Source organism: Erithacus rubecula, assembly GCF_903797595.1.
Source record: "Erithacus rubecula genome assembly, chromosome: 28".
Classification (NCBI taxonomy): Eukaryota; Metazoa; Chordata; class Aves; order Passeriformes; family Muscicapidae; genus Erithacus; species Erithacus rubecula.
In genome coordinates, this window is record NC_136680.1 from 595,079 (window position 1) to 606,850 (window position 11,772).

At 58.2% G+C, this 11,772-nt stretch overlaps 2 protein-coding genes across 2 annotated transcripts; one reads left to right on the plus strand and one right to left on the minus strand.

The window, feature by feature from the left end:
* Positions 1-223: 223 nt before the first annotated feature.
* Positions 224-2,376, plus strand: TICAM1 (TIR domain containing adaptor molecule 1; the record flags this gene model as incomplete). Its single annotated transcript, XM_079328391.1, has 3 exons — positions 224-1,396; positions 1,535-2,082; positions 2,152-2,376. Exons 1-3 carry the CDS (start codon positions 337-339, stop codon positions 2,374-2,376), a joined length of 1,833 nt encoding a protein of 610 aa, XP_079184517.1. The 5' UTR covers positions 224-336.
* Positions 2,377-4,526: 2,150 nt separating this feature from the next.
* On the minus strand, positions 4,527-8,510 carry FEM1A (fem-1 homolog A). The gene has a single exon (XM_079328174.1). It carries the CDS (start codon positions 8,337-8,339, stop codon positions 6,351-6,353), a length of 1,989 nt encoding a protein of 662 aa, XP_079184300.1. The 5' UTR covers positions 8,340-8,510; the 3' UTR covers positions 4,527-6,350.
* Positions 8,511-11,772: the final 3,262 nt, after the last annotated feature.

Below are 11,772 nucleotides of genomic sequence, written 5' to 3' on the forward strand. Positions count from 1 at the left end.
CCAGTTATAATTAATGTGAAATTAACACAAAGAATGTGCTCTCTGCTTAATCACAGAGTTGGAGAAATGCACAGAGCACAGCTGCAAGCACGGAACAGATGCAAAAATATTGGGGAGGTGTGAGAGAGAGCCTGGCAGCTCCAGGAGACCCCCATCCCTCTGACCTCTCCTCTGTTCTCTCTGCAGATCCCCAGCAGAGGCCCCGGTTCTGAGCCCCCTGGGTGGTACCAGGAGAGTCACTGGGGCACCCCCAGCCCCTCAGGCAGCCCGCCCTGGGCCAGAAGATGCTTTTCCCACCCCTGCTGCAGCCCATGCTCCAGGCCAGAGGCTGCTGAGATGGCTCAGAGTGCTGAGCTGCAGCCCAGCTTCGAGGAGGTGTTCAACATTCTGTGCCAGGCCCCTCCAGAGAAACTGCTGAGCCTCAAACACAAACTGCACTCCAGACCTGGGCCCTGCAGCAAGGTACTGCAGGCTATGGTCCTGCTTGCTCTGGGGCAAGAAACAAATGCAAGGATGTGTCTGGATGCCCTGAGGGATGAGCAGGCAGCCCAGTACATCCAGCAGACCAAACTGGGCAGGGCAGGAGCGCAGGAGGAGGGGGAGGCTGTGCAGCCTCCCCAGCTGGATGCAGCTGCCGTGGCACTGCTGGCACAGGTGTGCACGGTGCTGGAGCAGGAAAAGCTGTGCAGTGCTGGGGCCAGGGACAGAGCCAGCCAGGACAGCCAGCAGGGCACACTCAGCAACGTGCCAGCCGAGGAGCAGGACAGACAGGACTCAGCAGCCAGTGGGGACTCGGGGGATGGCTTCAGGACGCTGAGGTCCCATGAGGACACAGCATTTCCCTGCACAGCCAGCCCCCACTACGTGCTGAGGAGCTCACCTGTGCAGATCAGGGGCAGCTCGGAGCCTTCGGGCCCACGGAGCCTGTGCTCTGAGAGCTCCTCCCTGCCCAGCTGTTTGGAGATCAGTGCCTCACCAACAGCTGCTTTTCACAGCCAGCCCTCTGTGCCTGACAGTGTCCCCTGGGCCAGCAGTGCTGGACACCCTGATGGGGACACAGAGAGCCACGGCCCACAGGAATCCAGCTGGGCCAGCACAGCCAGCTCTCCCCCTGGGCAGGACACGGCTGTGCCACAGCCAGAGGAGGTTCTGCAGGCCAGCCCCTGTCACCCCAGCCCTCTCCCCATTCCTGAGACACCTCTGCCCTCGGAGCCTGTCCAGAGCAGTGACGTGCCCAGCACAGTGACAGAGCCTCACACACCCAGAGACAAGCAGGATGAAAAGCTGAAGGATGAAAGGAAGAAATGCTCTCCTGGTGTCCCTGACCCAAGGGCTGCAGTGCACACTGCTGCCACCCACAGCTCCATCCAGGACTCCTACATTCCAGGCATTCCCTGTAACCCTGCACCTGCTTCTACTTCATCCTGCTCCCTTCCTCCTCCTCCTTATTCCTTCTCCTCAGCTCTTCCTCCTCTTCAGGAACCTCACTCCAACCTATCACATCCCCCTCCCCTGCGCTCATCCCCCTCTCCAGGCTCTCCTGCTCTCCAGGATCCAGCCGTGGATCCATCAGAGCCAGAGTTCTTCACCTTTGTTGTCCTGCATGCCAGTGAAGATGAGCACGTGGCCCACAGGGTCAAGAACCTTCTGGAGAGCCTGGGGGTGTCCAACGGGGCCACTCTCAGCGAGTTGCTCATCCCAGGCCGCAGCCACATGACTTGCTTCCAGGAGGCCATGGAAAACTCTGCCTTCAAGATCCTGCTGCTGACCAAGAACTTCCCCTGCAACCTGTGCCTGTTCCACACAGACACTGCTCTGATGGAGTCCATCCAGGACCCCTCCCAGCGGGACTCAGTCATCCCCTTCCTGCCCAGGAGCAACGCCCTGGAGCACAGCCAGATCCCCAAGATACTCAGCGTGCTGGTGAAGCTGAGTGAGAGCTCTCCTCTCTTCTCCCGGAGGGTGCACAGGACTTTCAGCACCAAGAGGATCAGGGAGAAGAGAGCCCTGTGGGAGCAGATGCAGAGAAGGAAGCTCCAAGACCTGCAGAAGCTGGCTGCCCTGAGCCTGGGCCCCCACCCAGCACCATGGCCAGCAGAGCCACCAGCCCAGCCCTGGTGTCCCCCTGCCCCCCTGGACCCCCCTCCCCAGCAGCTGCCCCCAGGCCAGTACAGCATCCCAGCAGGCCAGGGAGGGACCCCCCTGATCATCCAGCACGCCCGCATGGTGCAGATCGGGAACCACAACGTGATGGAGCTGGGAGCAGCCCCAGGCCCAGGGTGTGACCCGGCAGCCAGGGCACATCCCACCCACACCCTGCAGCCCAGGGATCCTGCCACTGGCACTGCTCATGCAGCCAGAGGGCCATCTTCCTGAAGCACAAAGACAATTCCTGGAAAAAAGATGTGGTGATCTCTTTGAACTGTTTTTCCTTGTGCTTATTTTCAAGAAACTGAGAAAATTATTTTCCTGATTGTCTGGAGCTACTTGAAGATTTTATAAATAAATTTTAATTAATTTATTTGTATTCGTTTGTTTTTTTTTCCTGTAGAATTAGAAAAGGGATAGTCAAGGATATATGGAAAACTATTCTGCATGTTGGCTGGAGGGGCTGGAGATGGCACTGAACAAATGATTTGAGGGACAATCTCCAAGGGCTGCTTTGGGAAGCTGCCTTGAAGGAAGAGGTGGAATGAAAAACCAAGAGCAGTGAGCAAAGTAGTGCAGAAGGAGGGATGTACCAGGCTGGCACCTGGGGAGCTTCAACACCAGGAGGGCACCTGGAGCACAGCCCTGCTCCTCCTGCCTCCTCCAGGCACAGCCACGTCCCTGACTGTCAGCAGAGGTCACCCCAAAGCCACAGAGAGGTGAGATGTGGAAATGGGGCTGTTCCCTCCCAGAGCCAGCCCAGAGCCAGCCCAGCCTGGGCCAGCAGCTCCTGAGGAGCCCAGCCCAGGGAAGTGACCCCCCTCCAGGTGCTCCTGCAGCTCTGGGTGTGCTCCTGTCACCCCCTGGCTTCCCCAGCAGGGTCTGAGCCCAGGAGCCCAAGAGGGGCCCTCCCAGGCCATTCCAGTCTCATTCCAGACTGCAGCCTTGGGAGCCCCTGAGGGACACAGACATCCCCAGCTCCTGGGAGGAGACTGAGCTGCCCCCAGCACTTGGCTTCCAGCTCTCAGACTGGATTTAACTCTGCAGGACCCAGTGACAATGCATTAACCCATCTGCTGCCATCCCCCAAGTGCCCCAGCTCCTCTGACTTTCTGGTTTCTGTCCTGCAGAGCAGCACTGGGAGGTGTTGTGTTACTGCAGTTGGTGCAGAACAGTCCCTCCCCTTGGGAGCACCCACATCCCTCCTTCCCCAGCTCCTCTCCTACTATAAATAAAAACAATTAGTCAACTGGAAGCTGCTCCAGCTTGTAAACAACCTCAGCACAGCCACATCCAGCCTACTTGGATGACACAAAGGGGAGGGAGAGCTGGGTCTGGGGGACAGGAGGGTCTGCAGCCACCACACTGCAGAAAAAGCTCCTCTCTGTCCAAGAATTAACAAAATAATCACTGAAACATTGCCCTGCTCCCCACATGGAGCTGGCCCTACAGTCAATCAGGCATCTTCAGTGTAATTATCCCTAAATCATGCAGTGATTTCTCCCACCCTGTAATTACTATCAACATTTAATTGCTGGGCCCTCTGTAATTACAGATTATTTATGTGTTTTAAAAAAGTGATGCCTTTTCCTTCACACAGAACATTCTCCTCCTTGGGGCTGTGGCACCTGAGTGGCTCCCCCAGCCCCAGAGCTGCTCCAGCCTGGAATAACTCCCCTGCCACCCCCTGCCTGCAGCCCTGGGTGCAGAGGAATTGCCCTGAGCAGCCCCTGCCTTGGTGCTGAGCCCACCTGACCTGCTCCCCCCACAGCTGGAGCCTCCTGCAGCAGCACAGCAGCAGGTCTGGCTCCCCAAAATGCTCAAATGGCATTGTGACCACAAAGGCACCAAGAACTGAGGATGGAGCAATTAATGACAGGACAAACACTCAAATATTTTATCCACTCCCTGGGGAAGACCAAGCATTTCTGGGATCCAGGTCCCTGTGTGGAACTAACTCCAGTGTCATTAATTGCTCTGGTTTTCCCTGCTGGATTTGGGGTTGGAATCCAGACTGATGCTCCTGTGTCCCTCGTTCTGCTTGCTGTGCCCACTGTCCCACAAGAGTAAGGCAGGTGTAACACCCAAGGCAACACAGATCCTCTCCCACTTTGATTTACATCAAATTATAAGGCAAAACACAGAAGAGGTGTCATTTCAGTGTGAGTGTTACTCTTTTCCAGGGGAAATGTTTGCCACTGCAGCACAGATTGCTTTTTCATAGGAGTAACCACAAAACAAACCAATCACACCTGGTAATTGCAAACACCCCAGAATTCCACACCCACAGTGTCTCATCCCTGGAAAACAAACTGAAAACAGAGGAAAACACCTGAATATAGAGGTTTATCAGGAAGAAGTCCAAGGCACTTGCACTCTAGCAGCCATTTTTTGTTTTATTATTTAAAGTTAAGAGCGCTCATCAGCTCACAAAGGAACAAATCCCATTCCTGCAGTTTAGTTCAGGATTCAGCCAAAAGGAAAAAAAAAATAGAAGGCAGCTAAACTAACTCTGCACTTTACAGCTCAATTCAAGTGAAACCTCCTTGCTTTATAAATAAATGTTATAGTTAACACTGCAAAATGCACTGGCAGATCTACGATACCTGGAAGGGGCAGAACATGGTTATTGAGGCTGATAAATACAAGTAGAGAAGCTTCAGTAGCACAGAGAGGGGGGCAGGGGTCTGCTCTCCCAGAGCTCCAGGCAGCTGCTGCCCCCTCAGCTGTGCCCCCACCCTGCCCAGGGCCAGGGCAGGAGCCAGGGCTGCCCATCACTGCCTGCACAAGGACAAACTGCTGGAAACTCTGCTCTCCACCACGGGGGGTTCAGCTCATGGAGGCAAAAACCTGCCCTGAAACCACTGAGTTAAAAACAAGGTGTGTGCAGATCCTCATCAAAGGAAGGAGCTTGCCCAAACAGCAGCCAGGTGAGATTTCAAATTCCACCTTGGGAGTAGCACCATCCTCAGTGAAGTTACAAAAAACAAATTAGAAAAGGAAAAAAAAAAATACTCAAAAGCCCAAACCAGCTGCTAAGAACCCTCTGCGTGAGGTTTCAGAATGGGGCAGTAACAGAGCCCAAGCAGGTGACTCCAACACCTCAGAAGGACAAGGAGGCCCCTTAAACCTTCATTTCTTGTTTCTTCCTTCAGCCCACCCTGGTGCAAACCCACCACACTCACTTGCTTTCATAACCCCCTGCAAGCACCTCCACACTGCAGGTACCTCCTGGCCTAAAGGGCTTGTAAGAGCTCAGCCTCCAAAATAGTTCCAAATGTGCTGTTTTGGCTCCCCAACCATCCACACTCACCCTTGCAGCTCGAGCCCTGCTGCCCTCTGCAGTCAAAGCACAAACATGCTGGCAATGGAGTCAATGGGTGTGGAATGGACAAGCCAAGGGCCTGAACACCACATCAGGACTTTGTTCTTAAGTTTTTTCCTCCCCACTCATAAACTACAACATCTATGGATGAAACTGTATAACCAGAACTGACCTTCCTCTATCTTACAGGATTGGAGAAGTCTTGCAGCATAGATAGGGCCTGGCTCTACGAGAGAAAAAACATCCCAGCTTTATGCACAATCATGGAAATCTCAGGCCTTTAACACCATTTGCTACTTGGCCAACCAAGAGAGAGACAAACCCCAAATGCTCAGCACACCCAGCCCTGTGCCATCCCCAGGCAGAGCACGAGCCCTTGGCTGTTGGGCATGGGCTGTCCCAAACATGACAGGAGGGAGAGAAGGGGTTAGCTGGAGGGTATTTTATTCCTCACTCACTTTCTATCTGTTGGGTGTGTAGGGTGGGAAGGGCCAGAGCACGTGGGGGATGTGTGGCTGCTCCAAAGCTGAACACTGAGTTAATCCAGCACTAATGGGAGAGGCAGCAGGTCCCAGGGAATCTCCATCTCCTTCCTTCTCAGGACACGATGGTGGCACGGGGAAGGGCAGGGGCTGTGGCCTTCTGTGGACAGAGTGCACTGGAGAGAGCTGGTACCTGAAGGTGACAACGAGGGACAGCCATGAGCTCTGGGGCCTCCTCCTCCCCTGCCCCAACACGCCAGCTGGGTGGTGACAGATGGGGACAAAGCTCAGCACAGCGACAGCCTTGGGCACCCTGACCCAGCCAGCCACAGCCACACAACCTCGGGGGGGTGGGACAGGCTGGGGACGGGCTGGGGACCCTGGGCTGTCACGCCCTAGTGCAGCTCAATGAAGGCTTCCAGCTCCTCGGGGATGAATCCCTTGTAGGGAATCTTGTGCTTGTCCAGGGCGCGAGCAGCAAGGCACTGGAGGGTGATGTAGTTGAAGGGCTGCATGGTGCTCTTGGTGAGCAGCTTCTCGTCCAGCAGCTCGTAGGCCGTCTGCTTGAAGGCGTTGGTGGCGTCCATGTGCGCGCCCGCCTCCATCAGCGCGCCCATGATCAGCGGGCAGCCGTTGCGCGCCGCCACGTGCAGGGGGGTGTTGTTGTCGTAGTCCCGGCTGTCCGGGTCCGCCCCGCACTCCAGCAGCAAGTTCACCACGTGCAGCGAGGGGAATTTGCCCACGGGGTAGCGCCCCACGGCGGTGGTGTCCTTGTCCACGGCCATGTGCAGCAGGGTGAAGCCGTTCTTGGCGCGGGGGCTGCACTTGAGCAGGCGGTAGATGGTCTGGCGCTTCTGGTGCTCCTGCTCCGGGGTGCACTCCACCTTCTCCAGCAGGAACACCAGGTGCAGGATGATGGCCAAGGTCTTGGTGAACTGCGCCGAGTCGGCCACGGGGTCCTTGCCGTGCACCAGGGCCCTCTCCACCTCCCGCACCCCTTTGCTCAGCACCCCGATGAGGTCGGAGAAGCCCAGGTGGGTGGCTAAAGTGCCTTTGGAACGGTCCTGGAGCACGTAGGAGTAAAGCTCGGCGAAGGAAAGGAAGCTGCTGGCGGTCATGGGGCTGAGGGGCTCCAGGTTGCCCTGCTGCATGTCCAGGGCGTACTTCCAGAGGTTAATGCAGCGCTCGAAGTTGCCCGAGTCGGCGTAGACGGCGCCGCGGTAGCGGATGTAGTAGGAGGTGTCGGGGTGGGAAGGGCCCAGGATGCGCTCGCGGATCAGCAGCGCCTGCATGCGCATCTCGTCGGGGTCGGTGATCAGCGCCTCCAGCTCCTCCAGAGAGCTCACCTCCCGCGAGTAGTCGTAGGCCAGCACCGGCTGCCGGGGCTCGGGCTTGGGCAGGTAGCGGCCGCCCTCGCAGCGCAGCTCCATCGCCCTGCGCCAGTACTTGTGCGCTCCCAGCAGGTCTCGCTTCTTGTCCACAAAGGTGGCGCCCAGCAGCTCCAGCGCCTCCACCGCGGCCTCTCGAGTGCAGAACACGCCGGGAACCTCGTCCTGGCTGCAGGCCGAGGCAGCGCAGCCCTCACAGCCCTGTTGGCTGCAGCCCCTCTGGTGGCTCCCGCTCTGGCTCCCCGCAGCCTCGTCCTGCTGCAGCCCCCCCTGGATCAGGTACTCCACGATGTTGGTGTGGCCGGTGACACTGGCAGCCAGCAGAGGGGTCATGCCGTAGCCGTCCTTCTCCATGCGGGCCTTGGAGCGCAGCAGGAGCTGCAGGATCTCCAGGCTGCCCGACTCGGCGCAGTCGTGCAAGGCCGTGTTTCCCTTCACGCTGCGCCGGTTCACATCGGCGCCTTTCTCCAGCAGGTACCGCGCGATCTCCCGGTGCCCTTTGTAGCAGGAGATCATCAGGCACGTGTGGCCGTGCCGGTTGGCCACCTCCAGGTCGGCCCCGCGTTCGCCCACCAGGTACCGCACGATCTCCAGGTGCCCGTCGAAGCAGGCGGCGCGCAGCGGGGTGGAGTTGGTCAGCGTGGTCTGGTTGACCGAGGCGCCGTGGTCCAGCAGGCTGCGCACCACGCCCAGGTGCCCCGCGGCCGAGGCCGCCCACAGCGGCGGGGCGCCCTCGATGGTCTCGCCGTCGAAGCTGACGGAGCCGCCCTCCTCCACGCGGGCCCCGCAGTGATCCAGCAGGTACTCCACCACCTCCAGGTGCCCGTGGCGGGCCGCGATCAGCAGCGGGGTGCTACCGGCCCCGGGGCCGCCGCCGCCGCCGGGCCCCGCCGTCAGCGCCTCCAGCTCCTCCCGGCTGCGGCTGCCCAGCAGCTTCTGCAGCAGCTTCAGCTTCCCGTCGCGGGCCGCGTTGTACACGGCCGTGCGCAGGTCCATGGCGCCAGCGGCCGCCTCCAGGCCATGGACCGGCGGCGGCGGCGCGGCCCCAGCGCGGCGCGGGGCGGGCGGGGGGCGGCGGGACCCCCCTGCCCTCAGCGCGGCGGGACCTTCAGCGCCCGGGCCCGGCCGCCATCTCAGGCTGCGCTGCGGAACAAAATGGCGCCGCACGGGGCGGAGCGGGACGCGCGGTGGGTGATGGGAGCTGTAGTCCCGGGAGCGGCACCGCTGGCCCGGCGCCGCGCCGAGCGCACTCTGTTTCCCAGAAGGCAGAGCGGGTGGGGGGAGAGGCGGGAAGGATGTGCACCCGCTCCTTGCGGGGCATGCTGGGTACTGTAGTCCCCTCGCCCCGCGGCGGTAGCGCGGTTAACGGGGCGTCGCCAGCGCCAGGACTACGGTTCCCAATGCGCCCCGCGCGGACCGGGCGCTGTCCAGTGTGTCTGTGGCTCCCACAGTGTGCTGGTTTCATAGCGGTTTTATTTCTCTTAAATTCCTTGATGTCATGGCACTTTAAAACACTGCGGCTGCACAGCATTAATCTGACGTGGTTTAACTGCAGGTTTTATGAAGTCATAACGTCCTGAGCTGTAGCGGATCCACAGGGATGACGCAGCCCAGCCCACCGCCCTGCCCAGGTCTGGTGGTGCCTTTTAAATTACGAGTTTCCTGCCTTGGAGGTGGCAAAGCCCCGTCCCCACCAGCCAACACGGATTTATTCACTCCAATTCCCCCTCGGGACATTATGTCCAGCTCGCTCTGTCCTTGAGTGACAATATCTGCCCGGAGTGAGAGAAAACACTCAGACGATAAATAGCCCAGCTTAGATGAGCAAAGCTTTACTCACCAGAGTCTATTTTTAGGGCATAAATTGAGTTTAAGTGCCCCTAATCTTTATACTGAGAACGGGCACAGAGTTTCTCCCGTTATTTTATTTATAGCTGGGTTTCTCCTACCCAGGGAAATAAGCTTAGTCTCATTATTTCCATTATTATTATTCTGTCTGTCATGATTATTATTCAGTCCATCCACCCGTTTTAGGTCTTGTCTGGAATTACAGTGGATTATCCCACTGATGCCTGTTGCCTTCACACAGAATATCACTTTTGTTGCTAAGAAACTGCTTTTGCATAACAGGCAGCAGGAGCCCCATTTTCACTGGAGCAGCTTCTGGAAGTGCCCGGGAGCAGCAGCTCTCCAGTGTCCGAGGCAGAGTTGCCACTCCAGCTCTGAGCCTGTCAGGCGGGATGGGTTTCCCAGGAAAAGCCAGCTGTGGCTGTCCCTGTGTCCCTGGCAGTGCCCCAGGCCAGGCTGGACACTGGGCTGGGGGCACCAGGGTGTCCCTGCATGCCAGGGGTGGCACTGCCTGGGATCTGAGCTCCCTCCAGCCCAAAACTTTCTGCAGTTCTGTGACACAGCGACTTTGTGTTTGAGAAAAAAATGGGCAAAGGTCCCTTAAACATCTCCAGGGTGTCTGTGCTGTGCAGGGGCAGCTCCCTGCGGCCAGGACAGCAGGAACCAGGGGATCCTTGAGGCTGGAAGAGCCCTCCAGGATCACCAGGTGCAACCTCTCCCTCAGGGCTGTGAGAACACACAGCTCTGGGCACGAGTCCATCAGGTTTGACCCAGAAAAAACCCCACGAGTTCCATGGGAGCCCTGAGAGCCCTCTGGGTGTGTCTGGGCACTGAACACCCAGTGGGAGTGCTCTGTCCCTGTCCCTGTTTGTCCCTGTCCCTGTCCCTGTCCCAGCCCTGTCCCAGCCCTGTCCCAGTCCCATCCCTGTTTGTCCCTGTCCCAGCCCTGTCCCAGCCCTGTCCCTGTCCCTGTCCCTGTCCCTGTCCCTGTTCCTGTCCTGTCCCAGTCCCATCCCTGTTTGTCCCTGTCCCTGTCCCAGCCCCAGGCTGGCTGTGCTGCAGGCCCAGGCTCAGCCTCGGTGACATTTCCTCTCCTGCTGCCTCTCGTGTTGCCATGGTGACCAGATGCACTCGCTCTTTTATCTGAAGTATCTATTAACCAAAGCTTCCTATTAATTTTCCCTCCATAGAATCCATTAGGAATTCACCAGAACAGCACACAGGTTTTTAGGCCCCAAATCCACCTGAGAGCCTGCCCCCCATTCCTGGCTGGGCTCAGAGGGAGTAAAGTGCAGCTGATGGAAATGGTTTTCCCATTAATGAGGAATTTCTCAGTAATGAGGGAATAAAGAGCAGGAGGAGAAGTGTCACAGCAGCCTCTCCCTGGGTGTGGAATGTGCTGGAGCCTCAGGCCCTCACCCCAGTCTGGGCTCCAGCCCAGTGTCCAGCCTGGCCTGGGGCACTGCCAGGGATCCAGGGGCAGCCACAGCAGCTCTGGGCACCTGTGCCAGCCCTGCCCACCCTGCCAGCCAGGAATTCCATCCCAAAATCCCACCCAGCCCTGCCCTGGGCACTGGGAGCCATTCCCTGTGTGCAGTCCCTCCATCCCTTGTCCCAGCCCCTCTCCAGCTCTCCTGGAGCTTCTCCAGGTGAGCACCCCCAGCTGCTGGAGCCTTTTTCCTGCACAGCTCCCACTTCCCCTGCCACAGCAGCTGGAACAGAGGATCTGTGCCACCCTCTGGGGGTGCCAGGGCCCTGGGGCTGCTCCCCTCTCTCTGTGCCATCCTCTGGGGGTGCCAGGGCTGTGTGACTGCTCCCCTCTCTCTGTGCCACCCTCTGGGGGTGCCAGGGCTGTGTGGCTGCTCCCCTCTCTCTGTGCCACCCTCTGGGGGTGCCAGGGCTGTGTGGCTGCTCCCCTCTCTCTGTGCCACCCTCTGGGGGTGCCAGGGCCCTGGGGCTGCTCCCAGGTTCTCCTGTTGAGCTCCAGCTGCTCCCAGGTTCTCCTGCTGGGATCCTCCCTGTCCAGCAGCAGCTCAGGAACGTGCTGAGTCCCCACATCTCACACCCCACACCTCCCTCCCCTCCAGACCCAGGGGACACTGTGTGGGGTTTTTGGGATAACTCAGAAAAAGCCCCAGCCAGAGTTCTGGGAATAAGAGGGGAGTTAAATCCCCAGGGGAGGAAGAGCAGGTAAGAAATGAGACGTTGTGACAGGGCTGCCAGGCTGCGTGGCAGGAGGGTTAATTTTTTGTGAAACTGCCATTTCATATTCCCTTTCAGACAAGCTGAATTACACGGTGCTGGCTGCTGCAGGAGGAGCATAATTTCCTTCAGAGAAATAATGACAGGGTACTTAAAGAGCAAGTGAATGGATGGCTGAAGTACTGGGCAGAGACTTGAGAGATCCAGGCTGAGCCCTCACCTTTACAGGAGGCTCCTTTGGTGACCTTGGGCCAGTCATTTAATCTTCCTGTGTCTCAATTCCCTGCCAATAGCACGGGAATAATCACTGCTCTCTGTCTGCCTGCCCTATTTAGGCTGCAAACTCGGAATTTACAGCTCCTGTTTGCCCTGCTTTGAA

What these genes read in the sequence shown, in the direction of transcription:
- FEM1A (XM_079328174.1), bottom strand. Translation starts at nt 8,339, where the DNA reads ATGGACCTGCGCACGGCCGTGTACAACGCGGCCCGCGACGGGAAGCTG.